We start from the raw sequence: 25167 nt of genomic DNA on the forward strand, positions 1-25167 counted from the left end.
CTTCAGACGAACCACTGCTGCTCTAGAGCAAAACGGATTTTTTCGAACCCTTCTGGTTGTTTCCGGAACTGCGAGTACATGTACCTGTACATGCGGGAATTCATCACCGTACAAGGACTTAGCCTTGGGTATGGAACGAAAGTTCAAGGCAGAGTCTGAGAGAATCCATCCGTGATCACACTTCACAGACTTCGAAAGACTTCGGTGGTGTAAAACTCGAATTGACCACGCGAACAACAGTTGCTTGTTCAACCGACTGCATGTACCACAGCTTCAAACCAGTGAGCCACGAAAGTACAACCAAGACTGGCAAGAGCTCACACACGACTGTAACATAGACAAAGTACTTCATAAAACGTTTTCAATGGGTCCTGACTCCTGATGGCATGCATGATGATCCTTGCGAGCCTTGCATGCTCCAAGTCCAAAGCAAAGAAGTGCCAACACAAGCACAAAATCAAGTCCGTGACGTAAACGAAAGGGTGTGCAAAACCAGTGAGCTCTGAGCTGATCGGGAATCGTACAAACTCTGCACAGACTGAAAATTTTCCAGTCTGCGCATGCGCAAAATGGGGAAGTTTCGAAATCTGCATGACTTGGAGGTTGGCGGCTTGTGCGTTGTGACGTTGCGTAGCTTGGGAAGACCAATGCAAAGCACAGTGTTTGCTTTGTCACTGAGTTTGTGAGCAAGGAGAAACAATCGTAGAGACAGCTTTGTTTTGGACCTTCGAGTATTCACTGGATTCGGCTTACTGGAGTTCCTGAGCCCTTTGTGGCATGGCTTCAACCTGGGGAGGTAGGTTTACTGGTTCCGATCGATGGGATTAAAGCTGCACTGCTGCCGCCTTTGCCCGAGGAATGGATGATCCGGTTTTCTTGGACTCAGCTACATATGACATCTGCTCGGTATGTGATGGCTGTTTCCTACACAGATGGCCCTAACCGGCAACATCTTTCGGCCCAGGCAATGGACGAGAAGCGCAAGGAGAACGTGGCTTATCAGTACCTTTGCCATTTGGAGGAGGCTCGTATGTAAGTTGCCGTAGATCGGAGAAAACGAATATTTGGACTGTTCCTCTCGGCTTTGCGGGAAATGTCTGGCTCGTACGATTGGGCTACACCGAATATGAGGACACTCAGAATGTCTTCAGCTTTGCGTTTACCCTATTTGGAGGTTTGAACGGCCGGGGAAAGCGATAGGTTTCCTGAGTGCATTCTTGAGTATTTTTACTGACTTTCGGCTTTGTAAAGTTGAGCAATAGACTTCCCTTTCGTTGAGTTGCTCCAGTTGCAACGCTGTGAAAGTAATTATTAGTTTCATCCGCATTCGTAGTGTTCGGGGTGCGCGCTGTTCTTAGGTTGGTGCCGAATTTACAAGGCTTTTAGAGCACATTTCTCACCGAACTTGTTGAAAATAGAAGTTGCGAACTGTTGCAAACTAAAGTTCACTCTCGGCGTTCAAAACTTCGTCGACATGACACTGGGGTAAACGGGTCGGGGTAAATGGGTCAGGGCTAGAATCGGCATGACTTCTTGTTTAGCGCGTTGCGTGTGTTAGGTTTTACACCGTTTGCAAACGTACTCCCATCACTTCCGTTTTGGTCTCATTCGCCATGGGTGGGCAGCATATAGGGACTCATGACTTGCGTCCAGCCACTCTGCATTGATTGTGATTTGAAGGGCGCCTGTTTGGAGTTCACCTGGGAACACAAATGAACCGGAGCGATGGACATGACCGCCGGAAGCAGTTTTTGATTGGTCCAGTAGTATCATGGCCGTTCATACGGTGTGTACGACATGGCGGATACGCGTTAACTCTACAGTAGGACACATGTGTTGGTGACCGAAAAGTTGGTCCGGTAATAATAACCTGACCTTGGGCTGGTTCCGGCGGGCCTGATGGAAGAATGGAGGCAGGAAAATGTACCATGGGCCAAGCGCTACATGCGCTCGTGTCCATGTAACTTTGCCGACTGGAATGCTAAACACACTCGCTTTTGGTGACACCATGAGGTAGTCCTAAGTGCAAGAACTGGGTAGCTAGTTTCCAATTCTGTGGTATGTTGTTGGCAGGAAATTCTGCTTCCCCGACGCTCGTCAAAGCAGTCTCTGCACCCCCAAGTTAATGTTGTGCTCATGCTGGCTTTCTTTCCCTATGACTTGGCATAACATCTAAGGTGGAACAGAATTCTTATTGTAACTCAAGAGTTTTGCGCTTGCAGGAACATCGGGCAAAATCAATAATTTTCGCCTGATGTTCGTGCAAACGTGAAAGCGTGCAATAGAAATTCGGTTCCGCCTTGTAAAGAAGTTCCACCCTTCTGGGCATTGAGCACTTTGTGCACAGAGTGGACGTAACCAACTTTGTACGACATGCAATTATCCGACCTGCAGGTGGATATCCCGTTGCCTCGGTGAAGAATTGCCTGCCGCTATTGAGCTTGAGGCAGCCCTGACGAACGGAGTCATTCTCGCCAAGCTCACTCACTTCTTCGCTCCAGATGTCGTGAAGAAGAGCAAGATCTATGATCCAGATCTGGAAAGGTTCAACGTAAGTGCTGGTTTGGCCACTCGGAATTGTTGGTTGGCAGGGAGGCCCAGAGTTAGAAAGAATCCTGCCGTAGTTGCCTATTCCTGACACACTGGCACGAGTGTCACCATGTATTCGAAGTAGTTTTCTGTGCTTGTCAGGCGCGTCTCAGTGTCCTGTGTGTTCATGTCTTCTCTAGACTAGTGGCCGGTGCTTGTTGTCCATGGCAACTCATTGGGAATAATGTTGCCTTTTTTGAACAACTACTATTTTCCACTTCTTGTTTCTACAGGCCACGGGTTTGCACTTCAAACACACGGACAACATCAACTACTGGTTGACCGGCATCAAGAAGGTCGGCTTGCCCGCCGTCTTCTACCCGACAACAACAGATATTTACGACCGCAAGAACATCCCCAAGACGATCTACTGCCTGCACGCACTTAGCGTGTACCTGCATCGCTTGGGCAAAGCTCCTCTCATCCAGGATTTGGTCGGAGAGGTGGACTTCTCCCGTAAGTCGTGGTGACGTAGGGATTTACCGTATTCCGTACTATGCCATTTCGCCGGGAGGCGAGTGTTCGGGATACACGGGCATGTCTTTCAATATGAGTACTCGCGTCCTCTAAATACACTCTTGGGTCTAGATTCTGTTTTCATGCCTTTATATGTGGAGGGGCCCTTGTAAGTGCGCGCTCTTTTATGCGCGTGATTACGGTATCGACTTTTGAATATTTGCAAGTGTGTGACTTTGCGCTGACTTTGTCCCTCGTCAGCCAATGGTGCATGTCAGCAAGCGCATAGTACCCGTATACATGTGCGGCATGCTGAGTCACAATATTATGATGTGTGCTTGATCTACAATCTATGTGTGTGTGTGTGCATGCGATGATTCTACATAGAGCATGCGCACTCTTGGTGTCGCTCTCTTTTGCTTCTGGTCTAACTAGTCATGTAAAGAAACCGGAGTGTCTTGCTGTGCCTGGTGCTTGAGACCATGCATGTCGAGTGTGAATAGAGTCCCGGGGACATAACAGTACCGCACCCATCCATCATCCGTTGATTCGTTGTTTCCCGGTGTGTGTTTCTTTGTGTGCGTGTTTGCGTGTGTGTTATGACTCACAGAGGAGGACATCAACAACATGCAGCGGGAGCTGGACGAGCAAGGCATTCAGATGCCCGCCTTCGGCAAGATTGCATCTCACTGCGATCAGTATGGTATGTGGTCAACTATGTCCACGTGGACAGTGTGTTTCTGACAACTCACCTTTTTTGTTGACAGTTGTTTCTGGCTGGGAATTGAATTCGAGCAACTGGGTTCAGATTGTATTCAATTTTCGATAATTTGTTAGGGCTCTTTCGTACCCCAACCTCGACATGCACCCAAGCACTGATATGGATTTTCCAATAGGAAGCTGCTTTACCTTGCTTTGTTCTGTTTACGTATACTGGTCCTTCCCAATGTACTGGCATATTTGAACCCCTGAATTTCCCCTATATTCAAGTACAGCGTACCCTGTGTTTAGCATCCACTGATAAGAGACCACCTGTCTTTTGTGACCACTCATTTCAGTACCCCATACTATGTTTCTACGTACGTTCGAACCTGTGTTGAAAGACCACCTGTCAATAAGCAATGCTAATGCCTGTGCTCCACGGGGTGGTCGGTAAACACAGGTTCTGTACTGTAAAACGGCTAAGTTTAGCGAAGGTGAAATTGTAGCGATTTCAGCTGAAGGAAGGTGTGTTAGTCGCCAATCGACAATTCGCATTTTGCATGCAGTATTTATGCACTCCTTTTGCCATACAACACCGATTGCTGAAAAATCACTTACAAATCCGTACCGGTTTATAAATCGCTAAGGTTTTGACCAGTCCAAATTAGCCGTTTTGCAGTATTTGTTTTTGGAGATCCGAACTGACTGTGAGCACTGTACTCACTGTGCAGACCGGGTTAATGGAATAGAAAAAAATAATCAAGCCTGCATTCGCACTGGGAACAAGATAGCCACAGGTACACGACCACCTTCCCCCGAGCACTTGTATCGCACTTTGTCCTTGTGTTAGTCTGCCTGTGATTGCAGCAGCCTCCTTCTCCTCTCCTCTCTCAATTCATCTCTCTCTCTCTCTCTCTCTCTCTCTCTCTCTCTCTCTCTCTCCCCTATTGCAACTCAATTCTCTCTCTCTTTTCTTCCTCTCTTTCTACTTCTAACTCCACAACCCTCATCCTCTCTCTAATATTCCAGTTTGTGGAAAGGTGCCCGTGTTTTGTTTTGGCTAGACACAGGTATTGCCCTGGCTAATTCGATAGTTTTCTGCCGTTGCCTACTTTCTTTGCAGTCGAGAAGATCCTCGAAAGCATTGAGTCCGCTGTCGCTTCGAATGACCAAGGCAAGCTGATGGTGTCCCTTAACGATCCCATCTTTTCGCTTGCTGAAGTTAAGCAAGAACACGCGGCATGCTACATGTCATCTCTGAAGAAAGTCGAGCCCGTAAGCCATATCAGGGTCCACCAGTTGTGTGTGTGCGCATGTGAAAGTTCGAGTGTGAGCCAGTGTGTGAGCGTGCGAATTTAGGTGGTAAATGTATCCACTGCTGGCCTTTCCCATGTATGTCTGACCAGAATTGACGTGGATCATCATCAGTGATGTTTGTTTGTGTAACATATAGAACCGGTCGTTGTTTTGCTTTTCCACCTGCAGCCTTTCACAGTTGAAGCTATCGTGCAAGCAATTGCGGAAGGCAACATGTCTGAGGACGAGGCTCAACACAGTAAGTCTTGAGGTCACCCTCTTCGTGTTTCCTTCTTGTTGAATTTATACAGTGACATGTCTTCAGCTACAAAACATACTGAGGCTTGAGGGTTCTTGTTGTCAGTTGACCAGGAATATCTCTCGAATCCCAGGGCGTATCAATGCACCGCTCCCCTTACCGCGATGGGAAAACTTGCCTGCCGCACTTCGGTGGGCTGCGTGCGCTCTTGCACCTACACCCTTGCGCTCGCTCACATGTGCAGAGTTCATGATTGTATCACTCGTTGCTGGAATAAACTCTTCAGTTGTCATCTCATGCTATTATGATGTGCTTTTCCTTGTTCACAGTGCAAGAGGTATTCAGCAACCTTGCAACCGCTTTGGCTTCTGGAGACGGCGCTGCGCTGCTGGAGCTAATGAAGGACAAGGCTTTTGAGTCTGCCAATGTCATCGAGGAGAACGTCGACTTCTACCTGAAGACACTTGCAGGCAACGATGCTGTGAGTTTCTTATTTTTGTTGCTTGAACACCACATTGGAACCCAGGGAAATGCGTAGTTGCGCACGCACCCGGAGGGGCCTTGCAGCCGTATGTATCCCTGCATTACAAAATGCAACAATTTCTGGTCAGGGTTCAGGAAATATCCAGGACTACACCAATGCCTGTATTATTTCCTGGATTTATCCACCTCCAATAGCCAAAAATGGGACATCTTGTACACATACCATTTTTTGTAGGAACTCTCTGCACATTATGTACTTGATGTGTTGGGGCGCCAGCCCTGACTGTTCCACTAGATTTCAATGTCCACGACTGCAATACCTTTTTTTGTGTAAAAGCTTGGCTCGACATGAGGTCAGATTCTTGTCACATTCTTGCAATGCTCATCCATCTGATCCCAGAATAGTTATCCTGCTCACTAGCAGTGCATGTCTGTAGTGGTAGTACATTTTGAAAGAGAGTTCATTGTTGCTTTTTGGATGTAGCAGTCATAATACTAATGATTTATGATACATTAGTCTGCTGATCTAGTTCTCGTTCCTTGACGATTGATAGTTGTCCGGCACTGATGCATGTCTTGTGTGTGTTTTGGATTGTTTGCCCGCAGGCCTCTCTGACAGTGGACCTCGTTGTCGGCGGTGTCCGTGATGGTAACCATTCCGCTAAGGAATTCAAGCGCAGTAAGTGATTTTCAGTGGTCTCTTGTGTTGTGTTTGCTGCACTTGTAGTAGTTGTGCCTGTAGAATACTGGACAGTCTTCTTTTGACGTCGGCTACTCTAAAAGCCATATATCTAACGAAGTGCTAACTCTAACGAGTTAACGAGGAGAAATCTGTCGTTAAAATAGAAATCGTTATACCGAAATCGATACATATACTGTCCTATTGAGCGTTGAGAATGAGTGAGAATCGTTACCTTTGGTACACGTTAACTAGTCAATTTTGGGAAATCGTTATATATGCGCCTCGTTAGAATAATGGCTTTTACAGTACGTACAGGCATTGTATGTGTTGTGAATGCCATTGTCAGTGAAGTCCGAGTCCGCTTGGGTCAAGGGAATACAGGCATTGTATGTGTTGTGAATGCCATTGTCAGTGAAGCCCGAGTACGCTTGGGTCTAGGGAATACAGGCATTGTATGTGTTGTGAATGCCATTGTCAGAGAAGTCCGAGTACGCTTGGGTCTAGAGAGTACAGGCATTGTATGTATTGTGCTGCCCACTGTCAACAGAGTTCAGAAAACTTCACTCTTCACTGTGCCTCCGTTTTTTTCAGTGCAAGCTATGCTTGCAGACGTAACGGATGCCCTCGCGAGTGGAGACGAGGAGAAGCTCATCGCAGCACTGAAGGACTCAGCGTTCGCTGCTGCTGATGTGCAGGGCGAGAATGCCAGTTACTACATCACTGCACTGAAGACCGCCGAGGTAAGTTTATTTTCATGTCATCAAGAATAGTGTGATAACACCAGTGAAAAAGAAGTATAGAGTACCCTGGACTTTTACGTATTTACCCCTTTTCATAACGTGTGAAGTGCTTTTGTGAGGACCCTGTTTATTCTCTCCCAGTTGTTTGACCTCTCCACCCGATAACCCAATGTGTTACAGACAGGAACAATAGTAATTTAGCTCCAGGTTGATGTTGTTCGGGCACAAATCTTACCATTTCTCTATCAGTATCGTCATCCACATTATCTTATGCCTGTGTGTACTGATGTGTCTACATGTCCTTTTTGCAGTCACCACTGACTGTCAGTTCTATTGTAGCTTCTGTTGCCGACGGTAATCAAACCGCTGCCGCCTACAGGCACCGTAAGTTAATCACCATATTAGAGAGGTTCTGCTACACGGAACTACGTACCAAACTCCGTGTCAACTGCAGTGAAGTTTGACACGGATTTTTCGTACGTTGCACCGGTTCTGCTGTACGTAGCATGCTCGAACCATGCACGAACACCCCGCCACAAGTACTCTGTACGCTCACTTTTCACACGGAGTCCGGTCCGTGTGAAGCGCGCTTCACACGGAAAACGGTATGACAAAATCCGTATCAAACTAAATCCCGTACCGCGGTGAAGTTTCCATACGTACTTTGGCACGTTTTACCGTGTGGCAGAACCTCACTATTCTGCATGGTTGGATTAGTGTTGGTGTGTTTGCAGTACTATGTGTTTCTACATATTGACACAGCTAGCAACACTGCTTGCACCGATTGATGCATGGAAAATGTCCATACACGCCACAGTCCAACATACGTCCGCCATTGTTTGTTGTGTGGACGCTTATGTCTATTGATCACTTCAAAGCTATAATGGTGTCTTCTTCTTTTCAAGCCACTGCCCGTTGAATCACTGCTTTTCTGAACACCCAGAACAATTTGCATGCCTGGCGCCACAATAGTCATGGTCTTGGTTATAAAATACACATGCCTTTGTATGTTTGTGTCTTCTTTTCTCCTCTGTTGAGCTGTGCCATGTCCCCTCTGATTCTCTCTTCATTGTGCCTCTGCTGTTCAGTGCAAGCTGTGCTTGGAGATGTTACGGATGCCATCGCAAGTGGAGACGAGGAGAAGCTTATGGCAGCACTGAAGGACTCAGCGTTCGCTGCTGCTGATGTGCAAGGCGAGAATGCCAGTTACTACATCACTGCACTGAAGACCGCCGAGGTAAGTTTATTTTCATGTCATCAAGAAAAGTGTGATAACACCAGTGAAAAAGAAGTAAATAGTACCCTGGACTTTTACGTATTTACCCCTTTTCATAACGTGTGAAGTGCTTTTGTGAGGACCCTGTTTATTCTCTCCCAGTTTTTGACCTCTCCACCCGATAACCCAATGTGTTACAGACAGGAACAATAATAATTTAGCTCCAGGTTGATGTTGCTTGGGCACAAATCTGACCATTTCTCTATCAGTATCGTCATCCACATTATCTTGTGCCTGTGTGTAATGATGTGTCTACATGTCCTTTTTGCAGTCACCACTGACTGTCAGTTCTATTGTAGCTGCTGTTGCCGACGGTAATCAAACCGCTGCCACCTACAGGCACCGTAAGTTGATCACCATATTCTGCATGGTTGGATTAGTGTTGGTGTGTTTGCAGTACTATGTGTTTCTACATATTGACACAGCTAGCAACACTGCTTGCACCGATTGATGCATGGAAAATGTCCATACACGCCGCAGTCCAACATACGTCCGCCATTGTTTGTTGTGTGGACGCTTATGTCTATTGATCACTTCAAAGCTATAAGGCCACCCTTTGTTAATTCATTGTTTAACGTCCTTTTTTTCGCGAAAAGGTACGCGGGAGGGCGAAAAAAACGAAAGCCCATTCCAAAAACTGGAAACCCCAATCAAACATTTTGACCAGTAAAGCATGTGATATATACAATATTTCTGGGTCTAACGGCACTTGCAGGCATAGAACAACACTCTTTGATGGTACATTGGAGCACATGCCTGATGAATCCAACAAAACAGGTACATAGCATGGAGTTAGCATGTCATGAACTCATTACATCTGGATTTTTACTAGAACACACACCGTCCGATATTTAAAAGCCAACAAAAAAAGAAAAAGAACACAAGACAAAGGCATGCCCGGGAGGCAAGATTATAGTTTAAGGTCATGATCGGCACACTGTGAAACTACACAATCATGTATTTACAACTTCGCATATTATTGGTACTACTACTTTCTTGTTTTTTTCCGGTCGGAGGCAAAAAGGTACGCGGGCGCGGACGTTAAACAACGAAAAAAGAAAGGGTGGCCTAATGGTATCTTCTTCTTTTCAAGTCACTGCCCGCTGAATCACTGCCTTTCTGAACACCCAGAACAATTTGCATGCCTGGCGCCACAATAGTCATGGTCTTGGTTATAAAATACACATGATATTGTATGTTTGCGTCTTCTTTTCTCCTCTGTTGAGCTGTGCCATGTCCCCTCTGATTCTCTCTTCATTGTGCCTCTGCTGTTCAGTGCAAGCTGTGCTTGGAGATGTTACGGATGCCATCGCAAGTGGAGACAAGGCCAAGCTTATGGCAGCACTGAAGGACTCATTGTTTGCCGATGCTGACGTGCAGGACAATAACGGCAGTTACTATGTAAAGGCACTGAGTACCGTTGAGGTAAGGTTTTTTCTATGTCGTCGGACCAATGTGATCACTAGAGTAAAACAGAAGTCGTCGCAATTCTTATGTTTTTTCCCCATTTTCAGCGAGTATGAATTGCTTTTCTGGGTGCCCTGTTTTGTCTGCAGTCACTGCATTCCTGAAGATGAGCCTTGCCCGAAAATTCAAATGATCATATCTATTTCTTTCATTGATTGGTGCAGCCCAGACCGTTTGGAGTGTTGTGAAGATGTATGGATATTCTGAGGACCCTGTTCATTGTTGTCCAGTCATGTGACCTCTGATATAGCACGCCTTGGCTAGACATTACTAGTTTAGGTCCACTGAACGTACGCGTGTACTGAGATTTCGCGGTAGTTTGTTAGCACCAGCCCCTCCCGAAATGCAAGGCACCATACAATAACAGGATCCAAAAGTTAGTCATGGACACACGTACTGTTTTTGCAGGCATTTTCACCCACTTCTTCGTGTTTACCGTGGCTCGTGTCTTCCTACCTTTTGTACAGGCACCGCTCACTGTCAGTTCTATCGTAGCTGCTGTGGCCGAGGGAAATGGCACAGCCGATGTCTACAGGCACTGTAAGTTGTAATACCGTATTCTGCATGCCTGGATTAGTGTCGATGTATTTGCAGAACGATGCATGTCTACCTGCGGCCATGGTTGGCAATGCCGCTTGCACAATTTGTGCGCGGATATGTCCCCTGTGTTCTTATATGCTAAAGCCCTTACTTCCACAGTCGGGCATCGTGTCTACCTGCGGCCATGGTTAGCAATGCCGCTTGCACAATTTGTGCGCGGATATGTCCCCTGTGTTCTTATATGCTAAAGCCCTTACTTCCACAGTCGGGCATCGTGTCGACTTTTATGTTTATTGAACTCGATAGCAATGGTGCACCGTGTTCCTTTCAAGCCTGCGAAGCACTGCTTTTCCAAACATCATGGGTCCTTGTGCTTTTCTTACGTGCCCGGCCTTTCAATCCGCAGTGCGCTTGCTGGGAAGGAAAAGGGTTTTTGTATGCTTGTGTCTTGTGTTCCACTCTGCGCCTCTCCCTCTAATTCTCTCTTCACTGTGACTCTGCTGTTCAGTGCAAGCTATGCTTGGTGGTGTGACGGAGGCCATCGAAAGTGGAGACGAGGAGAAACTGATCACCACGTTGAAGGACTCCGTGTTTGCCGATGCCACTGTGCAGGACAATAACGCCAGTTACTACATCACTGCACTGAAGACAGTCGAGGTAAGCTTCTTTCCATATTTTCAAGACCAGTGTGGTAACACCAGTAGCTCATTGGTACTCAATCTCAGGCTCGACCTTTTTAGGTTCCCCTCAGCCAAGCTCAGAGTCAATGGCCGAACCAATCGCAATGAAGTCCAGTGGTGAACAAAGCATGTTTAAACCGGCTTAAAGCATCAAAGTGCTCTAACTACGAGTAACAAAGCAAGCTTCGCACATTGGTATAAAAAAGTAGTGCGTGTTACAACAAGAAAGGACAATAGCGTGAATGGCAAATATCTGGCTGAATGTAAATGTCAGACTAAGGACTGACTGTCAGCTGCGTACCAATGTATGTTTTTTGGCACTGCCAACGCCCAATGTGTTACATTGAGGAGTAACATATTACAATGATGTGGCTTGAGCACAATCGTGGATACCAGCCACTTTTGTGTCGGCATTTTCATTCACATCTGTTGTGCTTGTCTGTTGCTTGTGTCTACCTACCTTTTGCACAGGCGCCGCTTACTGTCGATGCTATCGTAGCTGCTGTGGCCGAGGGCAATGGCTCTGGTGATGTCTCCAGGCATTGTAAGTCGAAACACCTTATTAGGCATGCTCGGATTAGTGTTGTTTTGTTTACAGGTTTGTAAGTCTCTACATGCCACTATGGCTAGCAAGACCGCTTGTATATTTGGTGAATCGAATTGCTTCATGAGTTGCGCAGTTGCTCACTTCCACCATCGGGGGTTGTGTCGACTGTCCATTGTTCTTTTCAAGCCTATTGATCACTACTTTCAACATCCCGAGGTGTGTTTCCTTGCTTGCCTGGTACTACAATCCGCATCGTGCTGCTGGGAAGGACATCAAATGTGTCCGTGTATGTTTGCGTCTTGTGTTCTGCTCTGCGCCTCTCCCTCTAATTCTCTCTTCACTGTGACTCTGCTGTTCAGTGCAAGCTATGCTTGGTGGTGTGACGGAGGCCATCGAAAGTGGAGACGAGGAGAAACTGATCACCACATTGAAGGACTCGGTGTTTGCCGCTGCTACTGTGCAGGACAATAACGCCAGTTACTACATCACTGCACTGAAGACCGTCGAGGTAAGGTTTTTTTCAGGTCCGGGTTGATGTTGCTGGAGCACCAATCGTGGACACTAATCATTCTTCTATCAGTGTCTTAAACCATCTCGTGTGCCGTTGCATGTGTGTGTGGCTTGTGTGTATGTGTCCTGCTTACAGGCGCCGCTCACTGTCAGTTCTATCGTAGCCGCCGTGGCCGATGGTAATCAAACCGCTGCCACCTACAGGCACTGTAAGTTGGATCACCATATTGACTGGGTGACATATTGACTTGTACGTTTCTTGATTGACTTCAGAAGTAATGTTGTGCTTTGTTCTTTGCAAGCCACTGGACCAATGCATTTTCCAAGCAGCATGAGTTCTTCTGCTTCCCTGCATGCCTGGCGCCTAAATGCGCAATGGGCTCGGTGTGAAAGAAGTATGTCTTTTTACATTATCGTCTTTGTACCACTTTCTGTTGTGCTCTACCATTCATCCTGTAATTCTTGCTCCATTGTGTCTCCGTTGTTCAGTACAAGCTATGCTTGGAGATGTAACAGAGGCCACCGAAAGCGGAAACGAGGAGAAGCTCGTCACAACACTGAAGGACTCAGTGTTTTCCGCTGCTGATGTGCTGGGCGAAAACGCCAGCTACTACATCAAGACACTGAAGACCGTGGAGGTGAGTTCTGTTTCATGTTGTCAGGACCAGTGTCACTGGTCCAAACTCCCAAGAGCCCTTCTGCCTGTCTGCGATAACATGCTTCAAACACGAATCCAGTTCCTGATCTGAGACAAATTTGTGTCTCCTTCACCCATTCCCTGCTTCCAGCTCACGGCTGTTCATATTTCTGAGTACTGTATATGCATTCCTCGCCACACTGGTCCTGGCTCGTGCTGCCTGTCGTGAAGTAGGGAGACTCCCTTCTTTTTGTACACTACTGGCTCGCAGCACGCAACCGAGAAAATGAAAATGCTCCTTCGATCGCCGCTCCCTCAATTTGCATCCGAGTCTACAGACTTACTATGATCTTTCTCTACTGCCTAGACTTTTCGATTTTTGAAATTAGTAACATCAATAACATTAGACTCGGGTAAATAAATAACATTGCATGATTTAGTTCCAGATTGATGTTGCTTGGACAGAAATCGTGGATAAAACAACTCTTTTGTATTGGCGTTTTCATCCACATGTCTGTGCTTGTGTGTGGCCTGTGTCTACGTGTCCCCTTGTACAGTCCCCGCTGACCGTCAGTTCTATTGTAGCTGCTGTCGCCGATGGCAACCGCTCTGCCGGTGTCTACAACCACTGTAAGTGTAATCACCTTCTTCTGCTGGGTCATCAGTGTTGGTAGATTTGCAGTATTGTGCAGGTGTACATGCAGCCATGGCAAGCAACACCGCTAGCATAATAGGTGCATGGAAATGTCTCGTGCGTTACATAGGCTAACACATATACACATGCTTACGTCGTCTCGACTTGTACGTCTGTTGATTGGATTTCTTCGAAGCTGCAATGGGTCCCATTCTCATTCTTGTGCATATTTCCTGATTGTCCTTTCTGTGCAATGAATACAGTGCAAGACATGCTGTCCGCTGTTGCCGCAGCCATTGCTGGCCTTGACGGTCAGAAGCTGCTTGAGCTCCTGAAGGACTCTGTCTTCTCTGCCGCCAACGTCATACCAGAGAATGTCCGCTTCTACGTGAAGAACCTGAAGAAGGCACCTGCTGTAAGTCGTTGTTCTGTGCTGTTTACTCGATGCCTGTCCAAATGCTGAACTTGTTTTTGAAAGGGACTATCACACACTATTTTTCATTGTTTTTTTTACAAACTCATATACCTGAAGTTGATTGTTCCAACTGGGAACACACGCTTCTTGCCGAACTTGACACTTGACTGACTCACGACTGCCATCCGAAGAGTGTGTTCCTAGTTGGAACAATCAACTTCATGACTATTACCGCCGAAGTCGCAACTTCTAAGTTCATACACCTGGTTAGCAATTGTACTGAACTGTACTTTTTGCATCTTTTCACCGTGCTGCATTTTTGTAGGGTTCTCTGACCGTGAACTCCATTGAGGAAGCTGTCAAGGACGGTAACCTTGAGGCCGAGGCAATCAAGGTCGTCATCGCTGCCGTGAACGCCAAGGACAAGGACCAGCTGCTCGAAGCCCTGAAGCACCCCTTGTTCAAGGACATTAGCGTCCGCGAGGACAACGTCGACTTCTTCCTCGCCGCCTTGGAGAAGACTGGAGAGGTAAGCAGCTTGCCGGCATGGGTGCAAGCTTACCATGTTTGGATATTCCTTTCCCTATTCTGGTGTGCGGGCCTGTGGGTTTTTCGATTGAATTCATGTTACGAACCGCGGTAACGGTAGACGTGAATGCAAATCGCAAATCTGGTTTGAAGAGCCATTGGATTGTGCATAGGGAGTTCCTACATCGTATCATGTTGGTGTTTTAGGCAATGCTTGAATATTCTGGACTTCTACATCTCTGATTATACACATGGGCTGAGTTTTTAGAGAGAGTGAATTTGTTGTTTGAAGTGCCCCGTTCGTTGTGATGTACACTTCATGCTGTCTCTGCAGGACCTGACCATCGATGACTTGCGTGCAGCTGCCCAGCTGGACAACATCGCCGCCAACATGAGCTCTGGAAAGGGCTCCACCGCTCAGATCAGCTCTCTGCAGAAGTTCCTCCATCTGCTCGAGGCCAACGAGAGGGATTACGAGGAAGAGAAAGGTGAGGACTGGTGATGTGGTGGTGCATCCGTTTCCCGAGATTCTTGCCTCTGGGTTGCATTCCTGTAGGATTTAGGTTCTGAATTCTTGAATGGGTAAGTGATGATTTTCTCACTATCTGGGTCACAGCTAAATACGGTGGGTCGGTGAACCAGGATGTCTGACTCTACCAGTATGCACACTTTTCTAAACAATTTCATTCTTGTAGTGGCAGTCGGTTTTCTCCAAACTCTTGCTCTTTCGTTCTCTCAACGTGATGAATGCTATCATACCCTGTGTCGTTTCCGTTGACAGAAATCCAAATGCTCAAGCAGGCCGTTGTTAGTACCATTCGTCAACAGCAGGAACTCGAGGAGAACTTGAACATCATGGACATCAAGATTGGCCTGCTGGTCAAGAACCGTTTGGACCTGGACGACGTCGTCCACCAGCAGTCCAAGCTGAAGAAGAAGGGAGCGCTCGGCGGCCCCTCCAAGGGTCTCAAGTCGCTCAGTAAGGAGAGCCGCGCCAAGCTGGAGGGCTACCAGCACCTGTTCTACTCCCTGCAGACCAACCCCAACTACCTTGCTCGCCTGATTTTCCAGATGCCCGGTGGCCGCACGACGCGTTTCATTGAGAACGTCATCTTCACGTTGTTCAATTACGCCAGCAACCAGCGTGAGGAGTTTCTGCTCATGAACCTCTTCACCAGTGCTTTGGAGTTGGAACTCAAGTAAGTGCTAAACTGGACGCAGTCCAATTTGCTTCTGCATGTATACATACTAGTATTGGGCAAGCTAGCATAGTATTAATTTTATGTTGCTACAGTATTTATGATTTGTTTTACATTTTGTGCTGATAATTTGTAGGCTTCGTATGCACACCTGCTACATGTGGTACTGACTAAAAAATCGCCAAGAATGCTAGAAAAAAAAGAGACGACCATACTAAAGTTCATAAGTTTTAATCCTTGGCTCCCCATTCGAGTTTAAAATGCTAAATGCGCGCCATTCGCCCAGTGTTTCGAGAATGATTGTCAATACTCAAGAGTTCGTGCCTTGCGTAACCAAATCTCAGCCACATAAGTGGGTGTGGTGGATGTTCACATTGCCCGGCACCGGAAGTTTCTGGACTGCTACTGATGGCCATTGACTGTATGGTGTGTTTTTGCCATCTCGCTCTCCTCTTTCCGCACTAATAGGACAATGGACAACATCGAGGATATCACCAAGGGTAACGCTACTGTTATCAAGATGGTGATCACCTTCAATCGTGGTGCCCGCGGTGTCAGCTCCCTTAAGGAGCTTATTCTGCCGCTGGTCGAGCGAATCATCAACGACAATGATCTGAGAATCAACGTTAACCCCGTCGACATCTACAAGTCCTGGATCAACCAGAAGGAGTCTGAGACTGGAGAGTCTTGTGGTATGCCATACGAAGTCTCCACTGAGCAGGCCCTGTCACACCCTGAGGTGAGTTGTTTGCCTCCATCAACGTTAACCTGCAGTGCCACCTTTGAAGGTTTTTTTTCATACCATTGACTTTCACTGGCCAGCACTAAGCATGGCTGATCTGTCCCGATGCCCGTGGGTGTTTGCACGCTGTTAACAGCTGTGGTGTGTGCGTGGGCTTTCGTGTTTGTGTGCCGTCACTTCCTCCAGTCATGACAATGTGTGTTTTTTGGGCGTGTGCTCACTCGTAGGTGCAAGAGCGCATCATGAAGACAGTCGGCGTACTGCGTGGCATCACCGAAGGATTCGTCACCAATCTGACGGAGAGCGTCACCAAGATCCCCTATGGTATCCGCTACTTTTCCATGCGCATGCGACAGGCGCTCAGCGAGCAGTTCCCCGGTACCAGCAAGGAAGACATTCTCAAGATCGTCGGCAACTTGCTGTACTACCGTTTCATGAACCCCGCTGTGGTGGCTCCCGATGCTTTCGACATTGTGGAGCTCAGTCTCGACAAGGGTTTGACGGTGGAGCAGCGACGAAACTTGGGTTCCATTGCCAAGGTGTTGCACCACGCCTCCGCGAACAAACTGGTGAGTGGTATAGCAGTATGGCCTATCCGTTACGAATTACGGTCTTGATTGTGCATGAAGAAGTGCCTTTATTCGGGAGTTGCAGTCACTTCTGAGATTGAAAATTAAATTAAAATATGTAGTCAAATGGTCGCTAGGTCTGATGATTGTGTTGTTTTTTATAGTTGTTTTTATTCTCGAGGTCGTTATTCACTAAGTTGGCTGTGCTTCCTATTTATTTCGCCTCGAAGTTCGACTGTTTTAGTGAATATTTCTTGTGCCCAGTGATTGCTGTTCACATGTTTTCATCAGGCAGTCTGTATAGTACGGTTCCATTCTGTTGCAAACAGATTGTGTACCAGGAGGTTGTGCGTGATCAAGTTGTGCTCAGTACGTTGCCTCTGATCGCATAATTATTATTATAGTCGCACCTGTCTGCTCGGACCTCGTGCACTTATCTTGATGTTTCGGGACCATTGCAGTAGCCCGCTTGTGAGCGTGCTGTTGCTCGATGCATTCATCCAAATCTACTCCTGTTTTAACCGTTTATTGTGTGTGTTTGTGCTCTCCGAATTCCTGTCCTGCAGTTCGATGGAGAGAACTCAGCCCTGGCACCGCTCAATGCTGTCATCGAGCAGGCCCATCAGAAATTCCTGTAAGTAGCAGCTCAAAAGATGCGTGGAGAAGTTAATTTTCAGTAGCTGGGTTGGGGAAGCCTGTGTTATCTGCATTCAATCAGCGCTGGCACTAATGTCTGCTATTGGCAAAGACGGTGCATATACATGTATGTTCCCGCTTCGTGAGTTCTCCATGGATTCCCTCGTGCCTCACTACGGCTGCCTCCTTCTCTTCCTCTCTCTCCCCCCTCTAGGACATTCTTCCAGAAGGCATCAACAACTGAAGATGCTGAGAGCCACTACAACCAGGACAAGTACGCTGAGGTGACCCAACTTGCTAAGCCAGTCGTCTACATCTCAGTCAAGGAAATCTGCAATACTCACAAGCTGCTGCTGGAGCACGAAGACTCGATCACAGACAACGAGGGTGACACGCTGCATCGCCTGCTAAAGGACCTTGGCCCTGTGCCCGACATCCACGAGATTCTTGGTAAGAACCGGCAGACCGCATGCTCTTGTCATCAGGATATTGCGATAGTGTCCGCGTTGGTACTCCTGCCACAATCCACACAATGATGAATATATAAAGATGTGTGACCCACGCACACACACACACACACACACACACACACACACACACACACACACACACACACACACACACACATGATGAATATGTAAAGGTGTGTGAGCGAGACGTCTTAGGCTCTTCGTATCTAATGTGTGAACTGACTTTACTGCAATGCGCTGAGCAACATCAATGCTACCATGCGTGACCAGTTGATTCATTGTCATTGCCAGTGTCACTCTAGACAGTCCGTCATTCCAGTGAATCCCATAGCCACTGCCACCGCCATCCCCACTGCCATTGCCGAAATACCCTACTGTGGTTATGTACTGGTAAGTAAAGTGCTTTGGAAGCTGCTGTATTTGAGCATAGAATACATGCTATCCAATAGCATACCTATTGCCTGTTCTGGATGAGATGCCATTTGATTGGTCAGCACTTGGCCAGATTTTTCCTTCTCTCTCTCTCTCTCTCTCTCTCTCTCTCTCTCTCTCTCTCTCTCTCTCTCTCTCTCTCTCTCTCTCTCTCTCTCTCTCTCTCTTGCTCTTGCTCTCTCTCTTGCTCTTGCTCTCTCTCTCTGCAACAAACTGTACTGGTTGACAGGGCATAGTGATTTCATTCTCTGCTCGGGCCCTTTGTACTTCTATGTTTGCTAAGAGACTGTTTCCACATGACTGGTGCTCCTGTGTGCAGGTAATGCGTATGCCCACCCTGGTCCCTCGGTACCACAGGAGGTTGTCCAGCAGTGGGAGGAACGTGTAGCGGAAGGCGGCAAGTCTGAAATCTCGCTGACCCTGAAGAACGCGTTTGACGTGACCGGCCAGGACGACAAGGAGAGCATCCTGAACATCTTCTTGCAGTAAGTAGCAGCACTGCCAGCAGTAGACTGTCGTGCTGTGTGCATCTCTAGATGTCTTGCGTGTGTGTGTGTGTGTGCGTGTTTGCATGTGTGTGATGGTGAACTCTGAAAAGCATGTGACGAGGTGTTTACTGTTATCTGCATCTACTGGTGTTCTCATCTAGTTCAATCTTGTATTTTCGTATGCTGCATTCCAACACCTCTATCATCACATCTGGTAATAATAATGTGTTTCATCATTAGTTCTGTTGTTACCGCAGGCTCCCATAACTTTTTTGTTCTGTTTTGTGTGTGTCTGTGCTCATGATTCAGGACCAAGCGAATGGCAGCTGGCATTCTGCAGGCGCAGCCCGGTGAGAATCTGAAGGCCATTCTCGACACAAAGCCAACAGAGGAGCAGGAAGCCAAGTACACCAAGATCCAGGAGGCCAAGCGTCAGTTCGAGCTCAAGCAAGCGACCCAAGAAGCAGACCGCTCCGACAGTTCAACAGACACACGGCCAAAGTGAGTGTTTTCTTGTACTCTTTCAGTCTGGTATTCTGTTACCTTAGACATCCACGCCTGGTCAATGTCATTTCAAAACCGGCTTTCTGTCGATGGCCAGAAGTTTCAGCTTTGGTAGCCACCCTGTATACGTGGTGGACAGAATGTAAAATGTAAAGTAGTGACCTTAACAATACCCTGTGCAAGTGGTGATCTACAAATACAGCCCTATACGCCCTATACGGAATGGAGTCATCCGCTCCTGACCGATGTATTTGATACTACAGTAGTGTTTGTGTCAGTGGGTGGATGTGTGTGTGGGTGGGTGGATGTGTGTGGGTGGGTGTGCGTGTGTGTGGGTGGATGTGCGTGTGTGTGGGTGGATGTGCGTGTGTGTGGGTGGGTGTGCGTGTACCCGTTACTAGTAGTATAATAAGTATCCACCATGCATTGCCGTGCCCACACTTGAAAACTACCGACGGTGTTGTGGGGTTTCAAAATAGTGCTACAAGTACTACAGCTCTTTGCCATTGGTGGATTTTGAGCTTCTTTTGCAAGCTGTCCGCTTTACACCAGAGTGAAGCCGCCTGTGCCGAAGTTTCATTCCCCTTGCTCTGCTCCTGTTCTCATCCCAAGTATGTTGCGACTTTCTGTTTGTGCGGCAGGGCTGAAGCATCACCACTGCCTGTGTCCAAGGTCCTGGCGCTGAAGGACGTGAAGGAAGGACTGCGCTGCAACTTGGCCATCCTAGAGAAGGAAGGCCTCTGCAAGGCAGCCGACAACTACCAGGATATCCTCAACTCCATGGCCAAGGTGAGTGTGTCACTGTGTGTGTTGTGTTGTCCTCATTTATGTCCCACCCCATGCCATTCCTACCGTTGATAAACGATTGTTGCATTTCTGTTTGTGCTGTGTCCATATAATCAGCCGCAAACAGATGTCAACGACAATATTATCTTGAATTTTTGCGTTTGTTTTGAAAGCAAACCGTTGTTTCTCATTGCCCTTTTCGTTGATAATGATTTTCTGTTTGCGCTCGTGTCTGTGTGCTTGCTTGTGTGCATTTCCCCCCTGCAGGATATTCGCAACCAGCACAGACATCGGCAGCAGCGTAAGAAGGAGCTCGAGGGCATGAAGCACACGCTGGCCGCACTCGAGGAGAAGGGCAAGTACTACGAGGATCAGAGAGAGTATTATCAGCTGTACGTCGATGCCTGCCTCTCCAATCTGACCAAGCCCAAGAACAAGTGAGTAACCTGCCTTTTTTCCGTGGCCATGTTGCCTCCTGCACCGTATCCCCATTGGCTGATTCTGTGTGCATCCAATTCAGTCCAAAAACCAGTTTCTAGCTGCATGGGAACATGGCTTTTTGGCTTTCAGAAGTGCTCGGATGTAGCTCCATGAAGCGCAGCAGGCCCACAGTACAGTGACTGCAGTTGCATGCTCTTGGCCAAAGACGTTGTACATTTATGTGATGAAGGCAGCATGGCTGGCTTTCTCTGCTTCTCTGGAGATCTGAATTTGAGCAGCGACGAAGCAGATTATTTCAGTTTGACTTCTGTTGCCTATAATAATGTGTGTGTCCATATCTGCCTGTGTGCGTGTGTGCATCTTTTTCTCGAGCAGGAAGAGTGTTGTGCGGAAGACAGTCAAGTACAATGCTGCCAAGCTGCATGAGAAGGGTGTCCTACTGGAGATCGAGGGTCTCAGCTCTGGACAGTAAGTCACTGCTGATTTTTCTGTTTTTGCGTTGACTGGATCGTATTGTAGCGGGAAATGTGCTGCCCAGCTGCGGTACTGTCGTGTTCCGAAGAACTGGGGGTCAGCCTCGCAACCTAGGCTGTTCTTATTTTCATCCACAGTTGAGTCACTGTGTATATATTGGTATACTGTGCTTGGTGAAATTCAAACCTGGTCGTTCTTCAGTACCCGACAGTACAGTAGTAACTTTGTCCTGTAACCGTCATTCTGGCAAAGAGCGCAGTCTGCTCCATGCCGGCCTGGTACCACGGTGCATGTTTACACCTGCTAGCTGTAATTCGAGGTACTAGTACCAAGAGTACATGAAAACCAGAGTGTGCAGCTTTGGGCCTTTTCTATTATGGGTGTCTGTCACGGCAGAATTCCGTGATTGCGTCGTATTTGGCGCAGATCTGGGGCGATAAATGGCGTAGTGCGTACAACTGAGCTGCAGTTGTGCAGAAAGAGACGTGCTTGAATCCTGCTTGTACGCACTACATCACTAAAATGATGTAATCACGGAATTCCACCGTGACAGCCACCCATCCCAGCTGCACACTCTGGTTTTCATGTATGTTTGCTAGTACTGTTGTGCTTCCTTCTACCCGTGTGAACTGGCAACGCTAGCCTGGCGGCTGTGGTTGTTTCTCTTTGTGTGGCATCTTCTCATCTCGTGTATGGCTGGATTATGTTTGTGTGCGTTTGACCATGTAGGTTCAAGGGTGTTTCGTTCGAGATTGAATCCGGTGACACTGGCAAGTTCAACGTATACGCCAAGTTCATGGGCGTTTCCATGGAGAAAGTTGAGCTTGTGTTTGAGGTAAGGCACCATCCCTATGCTCTCTAGTACCCGGTGTCACATCTGTGTGCGTGCACATTTAGTGTGCCGCCTTGTGTATACAGTGACACTCCAGTCTGTCACACCTCCGGTTTGCATTAACAGTTCGCTGTACCCTTAGCTAAGGTTCTCAGATTCAGCGGTAAACTGACTGGAAAAGGATATGTAGGAACATGAGTATGCAATGCAAAGTGAGCAACATAATATTCTATCCAGGGTGCCCTTATACGGTGCTGCTCAATGAAATCCGATCCGGCATGCCAATGCCAAGCCGGGTGCCGTGCAGCCCTAGACCTACGAACACTGAGCTACGCAATTGTCCAGGGCGCAGATTGAACAGCACTGTGCGAACGTGTACTGCGTTTCCCCTGAGGGGCCTCTTTTCCGGGTAAATCAGCACTATACAATGATGGAGGACCGAGGCATAATTGCCGTGAAAACCTCCAAAAACTGCCTGATGTTCATGTACAGTCAACTTTGCGTATAACGACGCTCGGCGGGGCATCAGAAAAGTGTAGTTATTCGCGAAGTGTCCTTCTACCCTAAGTCTCATTATATTGTATACAGGTTAGATGGGACTTTCCTCTTGGCATGGAAATTCTGCCGTTATACCCGCAGTCGTTATCAGCGAAGTTGACTGTATCTCAAGTTGTGGCGATTGTGTGCATCCAGCCCATACCAAGTACAATGCTGCTCAATGAGTTCCGATCAAGCGAGTCAATGCCAAGCCGGGTGCTGCGAACATTGGGGTGTGAACTGGCTCAGGGCGCCAACTCGACTCGCACGATCCAATTTCATTGAGCAGCACTGTGAATGCATGCACGACTGCCGTGTTCTTGTTGTATACTTTATTTATAGTAGAAATCAAAACAGGCATGATGCCTGATAACAATGGCCCCACTGTTCTAACACTGTCCTCTGGTTATGTGTGCTGCGCCGCTGTGTTCGCAGGAACTGCTTCAGCTGCAGTACGAGGGCGTGTCCGTCTTCAAGATGTACGGCTGCGCCAAGATCAACGTCAATCTGCTCGTCTTCCTCATCAACAAGAAATTCTACGGCACATAGGCGTCCGCTGCGCCCAGTAGCCCGCTCCCTTGTCGTCTTCCGTTGCCGTCTGCTGCTTTCTGAAGCACTGTGCTTCATTCGCAAGTATTTGTGGTGGTTGACTTCTAGCCGGCCGATGATATTTTGGCATTGTTTGATGTCCCGTTGTTGCCACCACTTCTGCTCCACTTAGACTGTACATGTAGATCTATGCTGTTTTTTTTGCTGTATTATATTTATATCTGGCGTTTCCTTGAAGATTGCTTCGAAAAATACTCACGTCTCTCCGCTGTGTCCTCCTCCTCACTACATACTTGACGTATGTGTCTATGTTTCGTATTCTTCCCCAACAGAGCTTGCCCTTTTCTCACTGGCAATATTTGCAGTGTTGTTTCCCTTGCCTAGTTGCGTGCTTTTCTAGCTAGATGCCATGATGCCTTTTTTGTTTGTTTGTATTATTTGCTTGTCCGTTTTTTTCTGCCCAAATTCCGTTTTTTGCTCTTCGTGCTCATCGTCTGGCATGTCGGTGGTCGTGTGGTTGCGTACAATGCCGTTTGTTTCGTGCTCCCAGCCATTCTGTGTTTCTTTTGGGCATTGTTGTCGTTGTCGTTTCCTCCCATGTTCCTATCGCTGGCGGTCGTCTCATCCTCGTTGTTGTCATAGTTGTAGTAGCTGTTGTATTTGTTTTAGTTGGTAGTCGGCTGTATCTACAGTTGGCGCTGTGTAGTTTTTATCCTGTGACATACTTTCTCTCTTTCTCCTTCTCGGTCTCTCTCTCTCTCTCTCTTATTCTCCCTCTGTTGATCACTCCCGTCCTTCCGGCCCTGCGCCGTGCTTCTCAGCATTGTCGATTCTTTTCCTAGTCTGGCTGGAGTAGATCGGAGAAAATGGTTACGAACGGAAGAAACGTAAACAGGAACAACCAACTTGTCTGGTGTGTGACTGTGTGTTGGTACATGTGTGTGTTGGTATTATTTTGTGTGTTGGGGTGTGCGTGCGCGCACACGCCTGCTTTTGCTGTGCAGGGCATACAATACATGGGGGCATGCCTGCGAAAGTCTTCTTCTTGAATTATTTGCCCAAGTAAAGTTGGCACAACCAACTGGCTACAACAGCAGTACCTGTGACATGCAGCAGTGCAGCACTGCACGTACATACAGTCCATTTCAAAACTATAGACGCGTAGGGTTTTTGAAATATTTCAAATTTGGCTGGAACTTTTTGAGAATAGTTTTCGGAATATTGCTCAGGATCGCTCCACAATTACTCTCATAATAAGTTTCTAAACGATTGGATAACAAACGCCCAATTTGGAAAAATTTATGCACAAAGTGATCACAGATTTTATGTGGTATAGATGCTGGCATAACGGTTTTTGCCTAGGTACGAGGTGATTTGTAATAATTTTACATGAAAGTAAAAAAGGCTATCATTCCGTTGCCCTGGCGAGTTTTGAAGTGTGCATGGTCTCATTCTGTCACTATGTATGTCCTCTATCCACGTATGGACTTCTTGATCGAACACCACAAACATGAGAGACACAGTGTGCATGTGGGGTTGCTTTGCATACATTTTTTCACCCAGAAAAAGTGTGTACAAAATTTTACAAGTCAGTAAAATAGGGTCTAACATCAACAAATATGACCTAAATGTGTCAATAAGCTTGCAATGGGAAATCAAGATACATCTGAAGCAAATCACATGCAGAGAAAGCAGACTGGTTTTGCAGGTTGCCCAACGTATTGGTTTCTGTACGTCGTCAACTGCGGTTCAAAACGATAGGGTATCTTTGAGCGCCTGCCGGCATTGTGGAGCATGAGCACGCAGACCTTATCTTGCTGCTCCATTTCTTTCAACTTGCAGTGCATCCTCATGCGTGAAATAACCACAAGCAAAGATACCATCCATGATGCGCGCCAGTCGTCCCACGACAGGGTGCCTTCGTGCATCTGGGCCACAGTGCATTTAACCGGCACATACTGACAATGTCGGGGCTTCCATACTCTCCAAGACAAGTGCAGTGACTCCTTCACTTTTGGATTCATATACTTCTGTGTTGGAAGAAGACTGCAGACCACCCTCAATGGG

At 47.3% G+C, this 25167-nt stretch overlaps 1 protein-coding gene across 2 annotated transcripts; it reads left to right on the forward strand.

Moving 5' to 3' along the window:
* Nucleotides 1–472: 472 nt before the first annotated feature.
* On the forward strand, nucleotides 473–24005 carry LOC135826860 (ras GTPase-activating-like protein IQGAP1). Of its 2 annotated transcripts, XM_065339466.1 has the most exons (36): nucleotides 473–796; nucleotides 933–1032; nucleotides 2395–2551; nucleotides 2823–3045; nucleotides 3656–3748; nucleotides 4871–5022; nucleotides 5233–5302; nucleotides 5632–5783; nucleotides 6392–6464; nucleotides 7059–7207; nucleotides 7519–7591; nucleotides 8296–8444; nucleotides 8755–8827; nucleotides 9760–9908; nucleotides 10418–10490; nucleotides 10999–11147; nucleotides 11642–11714; nucleotides 12077–12225; nucleotides 12364–12436; nucleotides 12717–12865; nucleotides 13422–13494; nucleotides 13762–13913; nucleotides 14239–14442; nucleotides 14776–14929; nucleotides 15223–15640; nucleotides 16109–16379; nucleotides 16610–16951; nucleotides 17518–17585; nucleotides 17802–18037; nucleotides 18809–18974; nucleotides 19287–19478; nucleotides 20123–20270; nucleotides 20535–20704; nucleotides 21084–21176; nucleotides 21912–22017; nucleotides 22987–24005. In XM_065339466.1, the coding sequence occupies exons 1-36, from the start codon at nucleotides 778–780 to the stop codon at nucleotides 23098–23100; spliced, it is 5205 nt and encodes a 1734-aa protein (XP_065195538.1). In that variant the 5' UTR covers nucleotides 473–777; the 3' UTR covers nucleotides 23101–24005. The 2 variants fall into 2 exon arrangements, with proteins under 2 accessions (XP_065195538.1, XP_065195539.1); XM_065339467.1 differs by lacking the exons at nucleotides 10999–11147; nucleotides 11642–11714.
* The last annotated feature ends 1162 nt before the right edge of the window (nucleotides 24006–25167 follow it).

This window comes from Sycon ciliatum, chromosome 10 (assembly GCF_964019385.1).
Source record: "Sycon ciliatum chromosome 10, ocSycCili1.1, whole genome shotgun sequence".
NCBI lineage: Eukaryota > Metazoa > Porifera > Calcarea > Leucosolenida > Sycettidae > Sycon > Sycon ciliatum.

Coding starts and splice junctions, on each gene's coding strand:
- LOC135826860 (XM_065339466.1), top strand. Junction 7,592..8,295: donor CGCTGCCGCCTACAGGCACC/GTAAGTTAATCA, acceptor TCTGCTGTTCAG/TGCAAGCTGTGCTTGGAGAT. Junction 19,479..20,122: donor TCAACAGACACACGGCCAAA/GTGAGTGTTTTC, acceptor TTTGTGCGGCAG/GGCTGAAGCATCACCACTGC.